This window comes from Myotis davidii, unplaced genomic scaffold (assembly GCF_000327345.1).
Source record: "Myotis davidii unplaced genomic scaffold, ASM32734v1 scaffold909, whole genome shotgun sequence".
Taxonomy (NCBI): Eukaryota; Metazoa; Chordata; class Mammalia; order Chiroptera; family Vespertilionidae; genus Myotis; species Myotis davidii.
Window position 1 is genome coordinate 633900 of NW_006299490.1, and position 19416 is coordinate 653315.

At 33.5% G+C, this 19416-nt stretch overlaps 1 protein-coding gene across 7 annotated transcripts in view; it reads right to left on the reverse strand.

Annotated features, from left to right (window-relative positions):
* Positions 1 to 218: 218 nt before the first annotated feature.
* EPC1 (enhancer of polycomb homolog 1) overlaps positions 219 to 19416 on the reverse strand; it is a 108608-nt gene continuing 89410 nt past the window's right edge. For 4 of the 7 annotated variants that reach the window (XM_006775194.2, XM_015571415.1, XM_015571417.1 and 1 more), the window contains 10 exons: positions 18919 to 19078; positions 17703 to 17879; positions 17531 to 17620; positions 17305 to 17453; positions 15434 to 15786; positions 7854 to 7972; positions 7687 to 7773; positions 6763 to 6904; positions 6295 to 6658; positions 219 to 4380 (listed from right to left, as the gene is read on the reverse strand). In XM_006775194.2, coding sequence (XP_006775257.1) covers positions 4308 to 4380; positions 6295 to 6658; positions 6763 to 6904; positions 7687 to 7773; positions 7854 to 7972; positions 15434 to 15786; positions 17305 to 17453; positions 17531 to 17620; positions 17703 to 17879; positions 18919 to 19078 — 1714 coding nt within the window. In that variant the 3' untranslated portion in view covers positions 219 to 4307. The remainder of the gene's footprint in view (positions 4381 to 6294; positions 6659 to 6762; positions 6905 to 7686; positions 7774 to 7853; positions 7973 to 15433; positions 15787 to 17304; positions 17454 to 17530; positions 17621 to 17702; positions 17880 to 18918; positions 19079 to 19416) is intronic. The other 3 variants (XM_006775195.2, XM_006775193.2, XM_006775192.2) reach the window with 2 other exon arrangements.

Genomic DNA, 19416 nt, shown 5'->3' on the forward strand with positions numbered 1-19416 from the left:
GCATATTAGCATAACCAATGGACACAGACACTGGGGTGGTGGTGGTCAATTGGTGGAAAAAGGAGACATATGTAAAACTTTAGCAATAAAAATAAGAAACAGATTCTCCCCCTAGAGCCTCCAATGAGAGCATGATCTGCTGACACCTTGATTGAAACTCATTAAAAGTTATTTTGAACTTCCGAACTGTGAGAAAATAAATTTCTGTTGTTTTAAGCCATCATTTGTGGTAATTTATTAGTACAGCCATAGTAAACTAATACAAGTGGACAGAAAGTATTCAGTAAAGACTCATGCTTTACAATACTGATAATCTACAGACCAACCCTTTTGTTTTATAAACTACAAAAGTAGGGCAGATCATTTTCTAAGAATGGATTCTCTTGCAAAATGCATGGTTTTACATTTTGCCTATATGAAACTTTTTTTTGAGGCTTTTGTACCTAATTTGTTCATAATATATCCTTGTGGGAAAATACTGATTTTTTTTGTCTGGCTCTTGCAATAACATATTCCACAGTTAATTTCCAAAGCTGGATGTTACATTTATTGTAAAAGTCTCAAGATGGCTCCATTAGGCATTTAATGTTAATTCTAATTTTAATGTTTGTGCTGTGTCTCCAACACCTACAATAGTGCCTGGCATAGTTAATGTTTTTTTGAATCAGTGTGATTTGTCTATTAATTCCTTTTGCTGTTACTTTCAAACATTAAAATAGCATTTTTTTGGGAAATAATTCATATAGAACATCATTATGTAAAATAGACAAAAGCAGATCTGCTCTAGTAAGAATATTAAGTGAAGAATGTGAAATCCTGCTTACCCATCTGTAACTTAATACACATTAAAATTGCACCATATTCTACATTCTTATAATACTCGTGAAAATAAAGCTCCTAAATTTGGAGTTTAGAAAACACTATCCTTTTGGGAAAACAAAATTTACCTAGGGTAAAGTTTAGTTTGATTGGTTTTTGGGCTTCTACTTATGAAATGAACAAAAGCATAATAATGGCAGAGTAAGAGACTCAACAGTACCAATTTCTTTAGGAACAAAATAGGAACAAAGGTTACTAAGAAGTTATATTAGAAATCTGTTTCCTGGTTTGCCTAACTTACCCACTAAGTAAGGGATACACACGGCTATAGCTTTGGAATTTGGTTGATGAGTTCAAATCCTGGAGTGTCAATAACTGTAACCAACCTTGAGTGAATCTCACCTACAATATGGTGATAATCCTAATATCTGCTTAAAAGGGTAATTGTGAGGATTAGATAAGTTAATTACTATGCATATGATATTACATTGTAAATACACAGTAAGTGGTAGTTATTAACTAGATGAGATATCAAAGTTCCTTTGATAACCTTTGTCCCTTTCCCTAATATTTTAGTGTTTAAATTGCATGTTTGCATTAAGCCCTTCACTTCAGGCTATTACAACACTGGTAGTAGAATATATAGAAAAATAGCAAAGGATTTAGAAGCCAAAGATGCAGTTTTGAGTATATTTCCTTATTTTAAAATGTGAAAGATGCAATTTGTATTTTCTCTGCATCTTGGAGTTGGTATGGTCAAATAAGAGAGTAAGTGCTACATGGATGTTGATCACTTGCCTATCTGCCACTTTTCTACCCCTACCCATGCAACTCTGCAAATTCCTGACTGGGTATGCTTGATGAGCACTCATTTTCTTGTTCCCCAATCCATAGGCATATAGGCACTTTGTGGGTCCAGGCCTCATTCTATCTGCTAGATTTCATTTAGAAATTTTAATTCTAATTATTTAAATACCTTTAAACCAGCAGTTTAAATTTTTAGTCACACTGATCAGTCACTATATTCTCCTTAAAGAATACAGAACAGAATAAACAAAAGTAGTTACCCAAATTGTAAGTCTGTCCCTTTGAGACAGGGAATTCCCAATCAATGACAGCTATATTTATTACACCAAGATTTAATCCCACTCTTGATCTCACCCAGATTCATGACTTTTAATATCATCTATGAAGATGACTCACGTTTTGAATTCCAGCTCAGACCTCTCCCTTTAAATACCAGACTTTTGTATGCAACTGCCTACATGACATCTCTAGTTAGATGTCTAATGGAAACTTCAGATAGCCCAAAACTGAGTTTCCCCCAAACCCCCTCCTCCCACAGTGCTTTCCAACTGTGGCCAGTTGCTCAGGCCAAATACCATGCAATCATCCTTAAATCTTCTTTTTCTCATGTTCCTCACATCTATTCAGTTTCTTAGAAAAGTTTACTGGGTCAACCTTTAAAATATAAACAAAATCCAACTACTTTTCACTACCATCCTTGTCACTATTATCTCTCACTTGGATTATTACAATTTGCTTCCTAACTAGTCTCCCCTGCAGTCTATTCTGTATACCAAAGCCAGAATGAGCCTGTTCACATCACTCCTCTGCTTCAAACTCCTTTCTGAAGAGGAGGAAAAGTCAAAGTCCTTAAGATCCCTGACCAAGCCCTCCACAAGCAGGCTCCCTGGTTACTCCCTGACCTGTCTACTCTTTACTGCTGCAATAGCCACACTGCTTGCTATTCCTTTAGCAAACCATGCACTCCCATCTCAGAATCTTTGTACTTATTCTTTCTGCCTACAATGCTTTCCTCCCAACGTCAAGTCTCTGATCAAATGGAACCACCTTCTTTGCCCATCATCCACACCATCCTGGCACAGCTTCTCCTACCTTCCTTGCATTACTTCCCCTCTAATACTTACCGTAATACCATTTAAATCTTACTTATTGTTTTTAATCACCTAATGAGATTATAAACTACTCCATGAGGGCAAGAATTTTTCACTGTTGTTGAACTGAAAATAACCCCAGAGTAATCACTCAGTATATAATTGTTGAAAAAATGAACTTAAGTCATCACTCCCATTCCCATGTCCCTCTTTACTGAATGATTTTAATTAAAGTCACACAAAAGTTCTTGGGGTGAAAATAAAAGCAAAAGACCACTTCACATTAGTTTGTCAACATGTAATGCCCTGGGTTTATTTTGTGAGAATTCTATCACAATTTTTCCAGGTGGGATTAAAAACCTTTAAGATATTATATGCCATTGGACTGGGCATTCAGACTTCGGTACTGACAAAGCACTGGTAGTAGTCTGTTAAGTACCATTCTCTTCACAGAAGAGAGGTCAAATATTTCCAAAGGAAGGCACCCAATATTTGTGGTTCTGGCCTTGCAGCCTTCTGGAGAAACTTGAAAGGAAAAAAGCTGGCTGGCTGTTTTTAGAAACTGGAATGATGATACACGTATAGTAATTACTGCATTCTTCTCCCTTATATCCTTTTTGTAAGAACAAGTAAAGAATGAAGTCTTTTAAACAATCTGACAATAAAAAAGTACAATTTCTTTTGTGCTAAAAAAAAAAAAAAAAGGGCAAGACAACATAAACTCCAGTTGTAAGGACTCCATTTGCATACTTGATTTAACACTTTTTGGTGTGGAAGGAAATGGGACTACTGGGCTGTTTGTAGAGCAGCAACATAACGTTAGTGCTTTAAGTACCAGAAACTACCCACAACTTTGTGGGCAAGAGGGGATGGGAAGATTCAAGAGACTTCATTTTTAGCTTGTTACTTATTCTAATGATAGACCAGGAAGATCCCCATTTAAAATCCACCCCCCCCTTTTTTTAAACTGATGCGTTTTTTATTTTTGTAAAATTCTGTATGTATGTCACCATTTTTTTTCACATGATACAGAAAAAACTCAGGGACCCAGCGGGGAACCAAGTTATGTTATACCATTTACAAAATACCAAGGAGTCCACAGCTACCTAACACATTTACTACAGCACAGGAACCAATGAAGGTACAGTGTACAAAAAAACTGTAAACACGGCACAATAAATAGATAAAACAGCAGGTTCCGCACCATGCACATGATGTGATGACACTTCATCTCTATACAATCTCACATCTCACACTCTTTGTTGCAATTTATTTCCCTCCCACCCTCCCACCCCCAAGTGCAAAGCATCACAAATGAACATTTCTGTATTCAAGTAACATATATACAAGGGTATTACAAATATGCAGTACTGTACAGATAATTGCTGTATTCTTAATTTACAGATGTTGATTTTTCCTATTAACAGTAAGGAAAGAAACATTGAAGCATGAGAGATGAGCACTGCTGTAAAGTCCCCACAGCTGCCACAGAAATGCATGTGTGGCATTCCATCATCCCCTGCATTCAAAATGCTACTGATGCATAGCACCTAATCAAGTCCCCAGGTTGCAGTCCCACTCCTGAGAAAGCTACGTCACCTCCATCGCTACTGTATTGTCTGCTATGCTGTTTAGCGCTGGCTTTTCTGATTCATGATTTTCCCTGTTGAAATAAAGTTCAATAAATTACTTTTCTGCAACAAATTTAGCAAATATAAATTGAACAAACCAAAAATATTTCCCAATAAAAAGTTCAAATATTTTTAATAATAGAAATTTGACTCCTGGGAAAGATAGCCAAGTAGAGGAATAGGAACCTTTATAGCTTATTATCAGAAATACACAACCAGAAGTCAGGCTTATAAATTCCATGATATTACCAACAGAATTGTAGTAGCCAATCTAGATTTAAAAACACAAAGAATTGCCAAGTTTTAGTTTTCTTTTTCAATTTCCATCTTTACTGAACCTTTTGTAATTTTAAAATAAGGAACATATATATGTGGCTGAGGTTCATTCATGTTAGGACTTTACATAAGATTTTACATATGGAGTAGAGCAGGATAGCTACTAAATGAGGCATCCGAAGAGCAGGGCCATAGTTGTTCTAGCACTAGACTGCTGAGTGAGCCTAGAGAAGTCTCTGTATCTCAGTTTCCTCATCTTCAAAACAAAGGGACTAAAATAAGTTTTATAAAAAGTTTTCCACCTCTGTCGGGTGGCTTAGTTGGTTGAAGTGTTGTCCAGTGCAACAAAAGGTTGTGGATTTGATTCCTGGTCAGGGCACACACCTAGGCTTCAGGTTTGATCCCTGGTTGGGGCATGTATGGGACGCAACTGATTGATATTTCTCTCTTTTCCTCTCTCTCTAAAATCAATAAAAACATATCTCGGGTGAGGATTTAAAAAAATATGGTTTCCATATACTTTGAATATTCCATGGCTATATAATGCTATACTGATGAAAACCATGTATTACATATTTAAGAATTAAATTGATTAACTGTGACTAGACCCAGAATACTAATAATAGATTAGTATCGAGCAGATAAGGACTATTAAATTCAGACGCAGACAGGAATGCATAGATTTGGAAACTCAAGGTTAGAGTTTGTTGCTACAAATCCTGATCCTCCTTCTAGGCCACTGCCAGCTGAGAAAGACTACAATCAGTCTGGACTTTTCCTACCACTCCAACTTCAACTACTAACCTTCCCCAAACTAGTTTACTTGTTAACCTATCAACACATTTATATTTCCCCAACTTTCTTGTCTTCCCTTTCTCTGACTATCCAAGATCAAATCTAATCTTATTTTGTTGAACATTCCCAGAACACTCCTGGTGTGAAAAGATGTCTCCTAATATTGAAATTATAGCCATAATCTATACATTTAATTTGATAAGCATATAATGCTTTGTGATACCTCTAGAATGATTTTCATCTTATTTACAATCAACACTATTTAACTTTTCACACTTTTATGCTTGTCTTCCACCTAAACTGAAAACTTCTTGTCTTTTTGTTTTTCCATAGTACGTTGTACAAGGCAGGACGTTACCATTAATATTTAAAGCAGAATAGAGCCTGAGCAAACATTCTAAACTGTCTATTGAAAACCCAAGAAGACAAGTTAGCATAGAAAATGATGGTTTCATTAAAAGTTGACCTGGCATGAATACTGTAAGCTTTATTTACATTATTAAGAGCAGCTTAGCACTCTAGCCATGTGAGTTCTATCAGTTCTGTCTACACAAAAAACTGTGGGAGAAATCATAGACAAAGAAGCATTCAAAAGAGGACCCCATCCAACAAGAGGTAGAAGAGTGAGAACATTGTAAGTCGTTATCATACTAAGAAAATGATGCCCAAATGCCAAATGCAATATTCACTGTACCATTTGGCACAAATTTTCAACAATACTGAATTACATTTATCTGTTTAGTTCTAGAATAAATAAGGAATTCTCATCTACATATTTTTAAAGTATATAAAGAAAAGAGCAAAAGCCACAAATAAATAGAGAGCAATGCCTAAGAATTTAAGTTAGATCCTTTAGTCTTAAAATAACTACTCACCTTGGGGCTGAATCTACAGAGGATGAAGATGGGACCTTGGAAACTTGACAGTTTGCTGCGGCAGCCAGCTTTAAGGCAGACGATGGAACAGCACTTAAAGTCCTAGGTATGTGTCGTGCATTTATGGGGGCAATAGAGTTTACAGTGGCAACTGATGAAGGTACAGTTAATCGAATGTTGTTCCCAATCAGAACCTGAGTTGTTGCAGAATTGGCAGCAGTTACTGGATGACTCAGTGCACTGTGGGAACTTGAAGTCTGTGTAATGTTTGAAGGCTGTAACAAAGTTGAACCTGCTGCTGACGAACTTATATGTACTGGTGCTGTTGGTGTAGTACTACTGAGGTGTAAGCCCTTGTATACTCCTAGAGAAAAAGAGAGAAGCATCTAAACAATGTGCAATTTGGCTGTTTATTACAGGTATGTGTTACAAATCTTAACAAAACCATTTAAATGTCATTATCCTTACCTGAGGTTGGAAGGACGCCATTCACCCCAATCCCAAGCACCACATCATCCTTCATCTTGAATCCCATCAGCTGTTCTGATGTCACCAAAGCAGAAGCAGCAAATTGAGCACTAGCAGAATCCAAAGTCTTGGAGACAAAACCCTAAAAAGAAAATAAAAAACAAATCTAATCAGCATCACTTAGTTACAAATTAATATTAAAACTACACCGGTATAGCAAAATCAGTATGAATATAAACAAAAGTGGAAAACCACTCGAATATCTTTCTCTCCCTTGACAGTCAAATTTGAGGAATGTTCTAGTAATTTTATAACTCAAGGATTATGAATTTTGATCTTTATATGTGACAATATATAACATGGACATGTCAATTACCAAAATCCCCCTATAATGTGGAAATAAACCTCCAACACAAAGTGTTGCATAAGAAATAAGCTAGTAAACCATTTCAGTGATCTGCAAGTACATACAATGAATAAATGTAGGTAAACTTCTTTCACCTAACTTACCATATATACACACATACACACACCTTTGGGATAGTAGGGTAACTATCCCTTTAGAATGGAAGTAACAAAATATCATATCAGAATTTAGCCTAGAAATTAAGAGGTCCTTGAATATTTTACATGAATTTTTCTTCCAAGATGCACAGAGACTTAAATCTCAGCCTTTAAGCCTTAAATGTGTTCAAATGGCTTTAGGTTTAAAAGTTATTTCTTCTAAAAGAAGTATAATAATTTTTAATAAATTGTAATAATTAAAATAACAAGATAATGAGTTAGGTGTCAGTGGGATTATATAGTAAAGACGTATATCAGACTACAGGTCAGACTTAAAGACAGGGTCTCCATCTCATATAACTATGCTTTTTAGTTTTACTTTTTAAAATAGGGAGCAGAGACAACAGCTTCTATACTCACCTGTAATGTTCTTTCTAAACCCTGTATAGAATGGCTATGATGTAGATTCAGGTCAAAGCCACTTTTCTGCTGGTTAGATGCAAGGTTCTATGACAACAGTTGGTAATTAGAGATGAACTCTGGTGGGAAACAATGAGGGATAATCATAAGACAGACAAATCCCTCACCTGTGAAGTGTTGGTGGAGGAATTACTATTTGCTTGCTGTTGCTGAATTTGTGCAAGCTGCTGTTTCTGCATTAGTGCCAGTTGCTGTTGATGTTGCTGGTATTGTTCGGCTGTAAATGCTGAACATAAAATGAGGAAACACTTTATAAAAATGCACAATACCATACACTTTTGACAATAGTAAAATTTCAGCATTAAAAAAAGTTTGTGCAAAATTAAAGCATTTGATAAAAGCTCATGGTCCTGCTAAAGATCACTTTCAAATGAAAATTTAAGCTTACAACCACATTTCACAAGAGTGGATTGAATCTAAAGAAAAACAAAATTAAACTTCCTGAGTTAAACATAGGAAAGAGAACTGCTCACTTCCCAAGTTGCAGAACCATTATTTCTGTAAGCTGCCACACTCGAGTAAAATAGAAATACCAGCTTCTTTAAAAATCCACATATCTGAAATTCAACTTTGCACTGAGCTTGAGAAGAAATCTGATAATTACCATTAGGTTTCTAATTTACTCATATTACTGTCCCAATGCATTCAGATAGCAATCCCTAACATAACTGTTCTACATATTTTCTAATTTTAGTTATTACAAATATTTCCTCTATATAAAACATAAGGTTGTTGTTGGTTTATTACCTTCCTTTTTTATTTTAAAGAACCCATTCTTTAAGTTTAACACAGGAAAAAAAGAGGCTCCATATGTTAATTAATTTTCCCCACTCAAATAACCCACCTGGAAAAAATCCAGTCAATAAGAACGGAGTTGTTTATGTTGATTTACTGTACAGAATGATGTCTGAGGAAAGACACTGTGTTATGCTACTTATGTTTGTCTATGGAGAGCTCAGTTCTAAAAAAAACAAACAAAAAAATGTTCATTTATTACCCCCCAAAAAGTGTGTTCAGTTTTTAAAAAGGAAACCTTTTATCTTTTTTTGATTTCGCCAATTAAAAAAGGAAAAAAAAAAGCACATACAATCACAACATCTGACCTTAAAGGCTTCTTTAAGAAGCCTGCAATGTTTAGGTAAGAATTATTTCAAAACAAAACAAAAAAAGGGTTATCATGCATCCCTGGGTATCAGGGAATCTATAATAAATCATGCAAATTTCCTCAATCTCAAGTTGAATGTTTTCAAAATACTGCCACCTAATTTGTTGTTTTGATGATTTATCTAGATTATCACTTCATCAAGTTTTGTAGTTTAAACATAACTCATGAAGAATCTTTAGCTACCAGTATACAGTGTCCACCTTGTACAACTACAACATGTTTAGGTAGAAATTCTACCACATTTTGAATGGATCAGAAAATCATGAAACAAGTTAGTATCTACGCCAGCTCTTAAACTTGTGTTGAACTAAGTTTTTGGGCAACAAGAACAAAAAAATAATTTCTTTTGATTTTTAAATTGTGTTATAAATCTATTCAATTGATATCTGTTCTTTGATGAGTTTTTCTGTGTTTGAAATCCTCAGATCTGATTCCTACAGGGAAGATTTTTATTACTAATAGGATAATCCCTGAATATGGACATAAAAAAGTAACTTTCTGTCAGCACGACCATTTCCATATAACAGAAATGTGTTGAATCAGAACTTGAAGAAAATCTAAAAAATTTATTCTGGTTTATAATTAATATAATATTATTAGTTTTGCTAATATGTTCTTGAGATTTACACTTTAATTTCCTAAATTTGAGGAACTGCATAAGTCTTGAATTTCCTTAGTAGGGAATGCTCAGTAAGTTTTTTAAAAAAGGAACCATTCTGGAAGGTCAGGTCAGTACAGACCTAGAAAATCAATACTTTAGCATTCACTAAAAACCTATATATACAAAACTCCATTTATATAAATGGAAATTTTCTGTTGTTGATCTTTGCTAGTATTTGTGTATGTGTTTTTCTTTAGTTCAATCTCTATTTTTTTCTCATCTTTATTAATGTCAAGTGTTCAGTATAGTAGACAGACATATATATGTTTGTGTGTGGTTTAATAAAAAATTTAGCAATAATTGGAAGTTGATTTGAACAAAGGCTCCAAATATTTTTGCCCTATTTAAATCAACATTTTAATGCTTGGTCTCTTGAGGGTTTTGTGACTTTCAGTTTTTAACAACTGTTAACTTCCTCCTGAGAACAGATTTAGAAATAACAATGCACCTGACATTTTAGATCACTGTTAGCCCATTTCTTAGATATCTCTATATTCTAGAGTTTAGTTCTAAAATTTTCTCTGGATATTTTTGATAAATGATCTTGATAAACTGTATAGAAAATGTATGAGCTGGAAGCAATGGTAGTAAAAACCATGAGTCTGGGGTACAAGACATCTTGATTGTTATTTTAGTTCTCAGGTCTATCATAACTAGTAGAGTATACCTAGGCAGGTTACTTAACCTTTTGGGACTCAGTATGTTCATCTAAAATATGGAAGAGATTAAATAGGTGATGATTGTAGTCCTTTTTAGGCATGAAATGCTAAGATTTTAAATTTCTTCTGAGACATAAAATTCCAATCCAAAAGGCTGTGTAAATGAAAGGAAAGCTTGGTAAGGTAGTAAACTGGGCCAAGTACAATCTGAACTGGGTTTTACATTATTATTTATACAGAAAACCGAGAACACCTAGATGTCATTATAATTCAAAGTGCAAGCAAATGCTAAGTGGAAATAAATAAAAATAACCGTATTTCCCTAAATCTCTATCAAGGTAGAAAGTTTTTAGGTTTTGTGTCTAACCTCCAAGTATCATGGTGTGGTAAAGTTTGCAATTCAAACAAAGATGGACAAGATGCTTTTGTAGACAGCATCAAAATCATTTCACACAACCAAAAATTTTTAAATTAGGAGGGATCCTTATGGTGATTTACTCCTACAAGCTCCTAATAGAGATGAAGAGACTTTCATCCGAGGTCACAAAGATATTTACTAGATGACGTGGAAAAAACCCACCGCCAAACCAATGAGATTTTCAATATGAAAAGATATAGGCAAGTTTGTTTTAGATTTAGTATTATTTATATGAGAGAATCAAATTTTATGTATTGATAGTGTGAATCAAGTATTTAAAAAATCTTGTATATTCAGCACCTAATAAACAGGAGTCTAGGCAGTGAAGAAGAGTGATGTGAGGGACACAATTAAAAGCTGAGAATTATAAAGGGGAACAAAAGGACTTCAAATATTTGAAGGACACTTTGATGCTGGAGATCAAGAAAACATATTCATGTGCTTCCAAAGGCAAAACAGGAACCAGAATATTTAAATTTAAGGAGGTAGCTTTTGTTCAATATATGGACAAACTTCTAAGCAAGACACCCAAGTGTACAATAACCTGATTAAGTAAGCTGTTGAATTTGCCCTCACTAGAGGCAGAGGTCAGAAACTGTCTGGGGGTAGGAATTTAGATGAAATAATCTAAGATTTTACGAGTCCAATTCTTATACAAGGAAATAACTGGTAGCTCAGGGTTCTGCCTTTAGGTCACATTCCTCTAGCTAGAGCAGATCAACTAAAATGATCTAAGTGCAGGTGGGGAGGGTGACAGGTACTTAGGAAAAAAATAAATAATTTAAAAATTCAGTTTGAGAAAATGGAGTCTAGATTACCAAAATGTGTATTTTGTTAAAAACCAACAATAAGAACAACAAAAATCCTTAACAAACCCAAACACCTATTTTAAAAGATAACCCTCAATTACACTTTCTTTGAGCAGCATACAGGCAAGAAGTTTAATATAAGAAAAAAGTTAACTTTGAAGAAATAAATGTAAAATGAAATGACTCCAAACAGTATTAAAGTATGAACATCTAATCAGTAAGCTTGAATTGATAAAGTTTAGATTGAGGTTTATAACATTTATCAGCCACAGAGAAATCCAATTTGAAAACAGAAATTTGGTAACTCATTTAATGGCAAAACATGACTGAACCTGAATTCATTTGGCTGCAAATGACTTGAACATGAAATTATTTATGGTCAGACATTCTGCTTAGTATGACTACTCTTGTGTGTATCTGTAAAACTGTAGATCATCTGTTAATGTATTTTACTAGGGGTTCTAGTTGAGATTGTTGAGGATGCAATTCTGAATTTTGAAACACATTTAGATAAGGATTAAAGTCTTGTAGATTTACAAAATCCAACAAGAAAATATTCAGTGCTCAAATCTAGAGTTCCTTTTCTATAGTAAAATTAAAATTTTATGTTACAAACTCAAGTAAATTGTATTAAGTAAACTATAGATATTGAGACTTAGAATATAATATTCTAGCTACAAATTTCCTTTTCATTTATGAAAATAAAGTCTTTAGCGCAGAAATGTGAGCTTAGAAAACCGATTTAGTTTGCTGATGAAATTTCACTGGGAGCTAGGAATTCAAATCCTGAACATAAAATGGTTTAAAAATCACTTTTCTGTGTTAGTCTTTTTGAATTATATAGAGTCCTTTCTAGTTATGATAAAAGGTGTTAACTGACATGTGGTATCTCCCAAAATCAAATACATACAAATAATACTTAGTCACTGAACAAAGACTACATTTCAAAGTTGCTTTTATCAGTTAAAAAAAAATTTGAAAACCATTCAAACCACATATTAAGATTATTAAAAAATGCAATTTATCTGCAAGTGCTAAAAACTAGCCTTGAAAATTATAAATACACATATAGTAAGCCTTCCTAAGTCCCTCAACATTATGTCATTCTGCTGTATAGTATCCAAAGGACAAAGCACTGTAGCATCTGACTAACCAGATTACCCATTTGGCCACACAACTATGCAAGAAGGTCAAGATTGGGAAGCAAAAAAGATTCTGAGTAACTAAAAGAGAAACTATAAAAGTTAGTGTGCTAAACCTCATTCCCTTTACTAAAAATAATGGGCTCCTGATATTCTCATTTAGAATTTCCTATTTGAAAACGAGAATAATTAAGCCCTTATAGATGATTATTTAGAAAAGGGAAAATCAGTCCAGAGGGCATCACTACACCACAGCACACATTAGTTAACATTTAAAAACAATGACAGAATAATAAAAAATGTCTAAATCAAAATCTACCAATTTGGGTTGAACAGCAGGCTAAGTGTATCAACTGACTCGTATCTCATATAATGGTAAGTTTGAAAGCTGGTAAAGTAAAAGTTAACTCATACAAAACCCTCGAGAGTGCATGATGTGATACAGACCCATTTCTTTCAATAAGCCCAACACAGCCAGTTATTCTTCTGTCATCAGACTAGATCTGAGTTTCTGTGGTTGAGTATCAGATGAAGTAGCATCTGTGCGCCATGTTATATACCCCACCCCCCCAACACACACAAAACTTTAAAACTATAATTACACTGCTTTAAGTGAGATAATTAACCCATGAATGAAGCAACAATGCAGGCACTGATGCTATCAGGAGAAAATAAAGATTCACTTCTCCCATTCCCATAGTGGCCACTTCAGCAAATACATTCTTTTAGTAGAATTATATTCAGAATCCTGTATAACATTTGAACTGCTAAATTTTTTTTTTCTCCAGGGGCCTATAGTTGAATTCACTTAAAAGTATGTTTGATGGAACTCCACTGTAATGTACTTTACAGAGCATAAAGAGAAAAGCATTAGGTTTCTGGAATATTCACATATATGAAAGAAAAAAGTGATACTCTACAGCAATCTGTAGGCATCTATTCTCCAAGCATAAGGAAGTTCTAGTAAAATTGAAGGGAAAACTAAAAATAATTATGTGGAACAGAGAAAAAACTGATAAACCCATTTTAAAAAAGGCATATCACATATATAAAGGAAGGAAATAATTAAAAAGAAAATTAGAATTTACTGAATATTTTTTTCACCTAAACTTTTGGTAATACTTCTGCTCAATGTTCACCTTTTAATATTCTTTGGCCAACACAAATCAAGTAAGTTTTACAGTACCAATGCTTACTTAAGTTGTATAGCAAAACAATTTACATTAAAAAGATCACTACAAGAACCTAAGGATGGTTACACAATTCAACTTCTCTATTCTAAGAGGTGGAAAAGATGGGGATTGATGGAATATGCCAATTTTCAATGAGAACTGTCAAAGAATTTTACATAGCTTAAAAATCTTTATCAGGGGAAACATATTACAAGTTTATTATACATTTAGAATCTCTACACCCACAGTATAAACAAGTCCTCCATTCTGTTTAAGACTATAAAAGCAGAAACTGACTCTTCATAATATAGACTGAAATGAATGGGATTATAGATAATCTGTTAAACCTCAGAAAATTTTGATTATCTTCTAGTTAATTTCTGAAAAGATTATTTTTCTTATGAGCTGAAAAGACTTCCATTTCATAGAACTACTTTTTTTCCAACCACAAAGTAAATTATTTATGAAATCTTTTCTGGAGGTCTTTAAGAATAAACAAATTTTCGTATTTATTAGAGGGTTTTACTGTAGCCTTACCACATAATTAGGGGAACAGAATAAATATCTTTATAGTCCTTTCTAAAATCGTATTTAAGTTATCTTCACAAAAATCTGGAGTAATATAATTACATAATTTTAACCAATTAACTACCACGCATCCAAAACGGAAACCATCCCCACACGCCACGATATTTTGAATTTAATTTAAAAAATCAATTTGCAATGAATATTATAAAAATAAATATATTACTCACAATTCTGGTGTTCTTGAATATTTTCAGCTGAAAATTCTCACGAAAAATGATTTTAAAGTTGGTCAGGGCTGCCATTTAGGGAAAACATTTTTTTTTTATAGAGGCGCCTGGCGTGTGTGGCAGTCCCCCTGCTTGCGTCTACAGACGCTTATGGCGTACAATAGGTTAACAGTGGATTTCTATAATCTACATGCCTCAAAAAACACATTTATTGCTTTCAAATAGAAAGCTAAACTTTTAGAAATATTTTAAGTAGACAGCATTTATTTAGACACATTTCACAAAGTAGCCATAATGCTACAGTAAATATCTAAAAATGTTTCTGAAATTATTAAAATAACCTTTTAAATATTGTTCTGTGAAAAATTACTTTTTCTCTTAGAAATTACTCTGAATTACTGTGACAGATAAAACTTTGCATGTCTATCAATTTAATTTGCTGGTCTACTTTTAAGCAGTCAAGTGAAAGACTAAAGAAATGAGCAATAATTTATGGTCCATTTTTTTCCCATATTATTTTGAAAATATAATTGCTCAATCTTGTGGTTCCCAGGAAAACAAATTTTATACATTAAATACAGGATGGGGGAAAAATAGCTGTACAGTTGTGGGTATGCAAAACACTTGAGTTTATCCATGTATTATTATTTAATTATTATATTATTTTCCATATGAACAACTGTAAACCTACTTTTGTCCCACCCTGTAATAATAAACCACCCCTTTGTATGTGGTTTTGTTTAAATGAAATCATTTGTACAAACAGGATTCAAATAAATACTTAAACCTAGGTCTTTTTCTTAACTACTTTGAGAAAAGGACTTTTAGCCAGTAATAAGCCACATATTCAAAAAATTGATAAGCCTGACATTTCCATAGAAATGACATTATAACAAATAAACATACCAAAATGTGCTGAACCACTGCTACTTTTACTTTGCGTAGAGGTACTGCATGTCTGGGTCCCAGGTTGTGCTGTTCCTGTTCGAGTTATACTCCTATATAATTTTCTACAGAAGAGTTCATCATTGTCACTGTCATGTAGGAATGGTGTCCGAGGCCTAAAATGCCGCCATCTACATGACTTGATATTGACTAGTATCTGACTGAGGTCTTTAGAGAAAGATTTGTCCGAGGTATTTGTTTCTGAGGTAATGGCAGACTGATTGACTGGAGAATGTTGTGGTGAGGAAAGCATTTCCAAATCCAGACGGCGAAACATACTATCATAGTCTGAGTGAGCTCTGTCCAGTAAGACCCTATTAAAAATAAGGCAGGAAACATGTATGTAAAATAGCTATTCAAAGTTTATTTAAAAATTGTTTTCCTTTCTCTCCCCCAACTCCAAAAAGCCATTTCCTACTGAATATTTAAATTTGATTATTGCAATATTTGGCTATAATTTCAGTATCTAATAAAGCTTCTTCCTTTTACATTGCAATGATCTGATTAAATAAGAGAGTACTCCACCTCAAAGAATAAGGTAAATATTTTATAACAGTAAGAGTTGTAACAGTTCTAAGGGTTGTGGTTGATCAGTTTAAGTTACTTGTAAAATATGAAAATACCTTTCTTTTCAAATTACTTTTAAACCAAAGATTTTCACTTCCATTACAAAGCACCAGGACACTTTGTAAAATGTTGCTAACATATTTGTGCTCATATTTAAGTAAAGATTCCTTTTTTTGGGGGGGAGGAGGTAGGAGAAAAGCATTAAAGGATATGTGATCTTTGGGATATGTAATACCATTAAAATTTCTAATGGATAAAATATTTGAGATGTTACTAATATAAACTTTATAAATGACCTTATCATAAAATGTTAACACAAATCAATACTAGTATAGAATAAAATATAGCCAAAATAGAGAATTCTCACATCTACTGATGTCAATGTAATGATATGGGAAAAAGTACTACATAAAATGTATTTTGGAAATGGAAGGAGATTTAATTTTGGTTGGTGAAAACACAAAGCATGATGTATGATAGACCTGTACACTTGAAACCAATATAATTTATTAACATTGTCACCCCAATAGCTTTAATAAAATTAAAAAATATGTGTTTTGATGCCCGGATAATTCTAAAGTAATATTTAAGTGATAAGAACTTAAACTAAAACTAAAAAAATAAAACAAACATATGTCTAAGCCATTAATTTAACATAAATCATATCCTTAAACTTCTTCTTGAAAGTACCTTATCTATTCTGCCTTTTAATTTTTTTTCATATTTTACTTGAAAGCTTTCTTTTTTTTTGCTTTTATGCATTCTGCAATTCCTTCCCTTCCCCCATATAACTTCTCATACAAAGGCATAGAGTATGTTGGAATTCTATCAGGTTTAAACAAAGAAAGGAAAGCAATTAGATCCTGACAATCAGGGATGTCAAGATCAGGTCATACATGAAACCTGGAGCCTTTTCACTACAAGTTAAACAACTCTGTACACTATATATGACACTTCTTAGTCTATTTAATCCTTTTTTTTCATTATTTTCCAGAATTCCTGAAACGTTTGTAGTTTCTTTAACTTAATACAATTTATGCAATCATAACTTACACTTGCCTTTATCTGGTACCTTTTGTCAGAATTGTATCATGCATTAAAAGCTATATAAGAACCAGGAAGTAAGGCAAAGTATTTCAAACAAAAAATCAGTCAAGAATAGCAAATGGGAACAAATGAGCTACCCTAACCTTCACTTGAAATTTTAAATTCAACTACCCTACTTTCTAAAATGTCTCTATGCTTACAATACCAAAATACCTTACCTTCCACCGCGCCCAACCCGTCTTCGTGCAAATCCAATACACCTTTGGGGTACGGTGAGGGTAGTTAAGCAGTATCTGTATCGCACATCTCCTAATCCTCCATCCTTAGGACTAGTCCAAGGCCAGTTGCCAGTCTGGTCTAAGTGAGGCTTAAAAAAAAAAAAATTCTTATTTGATCAGTTAGAGGTAAACAGTTCGTTATTTAAAAAGAAAGCCTGAAACTTACAGCATAGTACTGACAGCCTGCTTTCCTATGGAAAGCAAATGGACCATCAGGATCATTCTCTTCCTCAGCTTCCGAAGAACCAGACAAAACCTTTAAGTAAAATGCAATGAGTCAAAAACACGTGATTTCCTACATTTCTCCTCTATATTAATAGAAAAATTCTTAAATCTACCTGGGAGAGAGGTTCTTCATCTGAGCTGGGGAAATCATACTGATTTAAATCTTTAGCATTAAAGACTGGCAGTGCAGCAGGACTTGTCTGTTGAGGAGCAGCAGCAGCAGATGATGGTAAGACTTTGGGCTTCTTTTCATATTTACGTTTAGGTCGGATAAGATCGGCTTTATCTTGCTGCAATAAAGTTATGAGTTAATCAAACAACAGAAAACCATGTTCAACAAACCCGCAGTTTTGGGTAAGTTTTTAAAAGAAGTTTACTACTATAATGAAGGCATTCGTAATCACAGGAAGATACAAGACTCTTATGTTTTGTCATCTTACATTGTAAAGTCTTAGAATTTGGTTGATCTCTGTGAAAACATGAATATGTTCCTACAACCTAAACACAATCTAATAAAGTATTTTGTTCCAATTAAAGTAAGGAAAAGAATAAAAACGCTCCAGCTTCTAAAACCCTGTAACTGCAATTAGCATTTACTGCTGGCTCCTGTTTCTTTTTCTTAATTTCCTATAAAAATACTAGAAGATAATTAAAAAAGGGGGGATATCTAGTTTTTATTCTAAAAAATTAACAAATCAATATGGGGAAAATATAATGAAAAAAATTTACATATACACAGAACAGACTTCAGATTACTGTTAACATAGTGGAAAATAAAGCCATAATACTAAGGTGTTAGGAAAATAAAGAGTAGTAAAGAATTACTACCAGCTAAATAATGAAGTCAGTCTGGAGTGGTGAATTTTGAGCAGTTTTAAAGGATAAAGATATGAAATTATCAAACAGGGGAAACACAGGGTAAAATACACAGGGAAGAGTGACGGAGCTGATGAACAAAGGGCATGTTAGAAATATGTATGGCAGGGATGGAAGACTAGGAGAGGCATGAATTTGATGTGCAGGAAAAAGGAAAGAAAGATTATAGGCAAAAAATGGCATTTGTTGCCAAGAAAAATCATGGCAAGTAGCATGGTTATGCAAATATTCTAAATATTTGTCAAGTTTTATGCAGTTTAGAGTATTATGGTTTCTAGGAAAAAGTTAATTATTATTTACAAGCTATACTGTTTTATCAACAGGCCAGTCTTGAATGAAAAGTTGGCTTTGCCGCATATTTCATGGTAGGATATAGTTTTCTTTTTCATTCTGATTTTAATGATAAAACACCACTCTATTATCAGCTACTGTAAGCACAAAACTTTGTATCACCTTATTAACTTTAAACTCCTTCACATCCACTGCTTCTTGGTGTTTAAATTGACTGCTATTAGTAATAGGAATGATGGGGATGGCATAAGTAGGTTTCACTGGCTGTCTCTGTGCCATAACCTCAGACATAATCTCTCCATTGTAGTCACCCAAATTATACCTGAAATTATAAAAAATAAAGTTTAAAAAGTTAGTTCTGTAGTAATTATTCTGACTATTAATAACTGAGATATAATTATAAATATTGATTAGACTTGGTAAAATTAGTTAAACTTTGATTTATTTGCTGAATGTTCATTAACATGGGAGATTATATAATTCCTTTTGTTTCTTCCTTTTACTTTTTGGCTTATAACTTTATCTTAGCACCATAAATAGAAGACTGTGGGTAAAAAAAAAACCAAAAGCTCAAAATTTTTAAAAAATTTTTATTTATTGATTTAAGAGAGAAAGGAAGAAAGGGGGCGGTGAGAGAGAGAGAGAGAAAGAGAGAGAGAG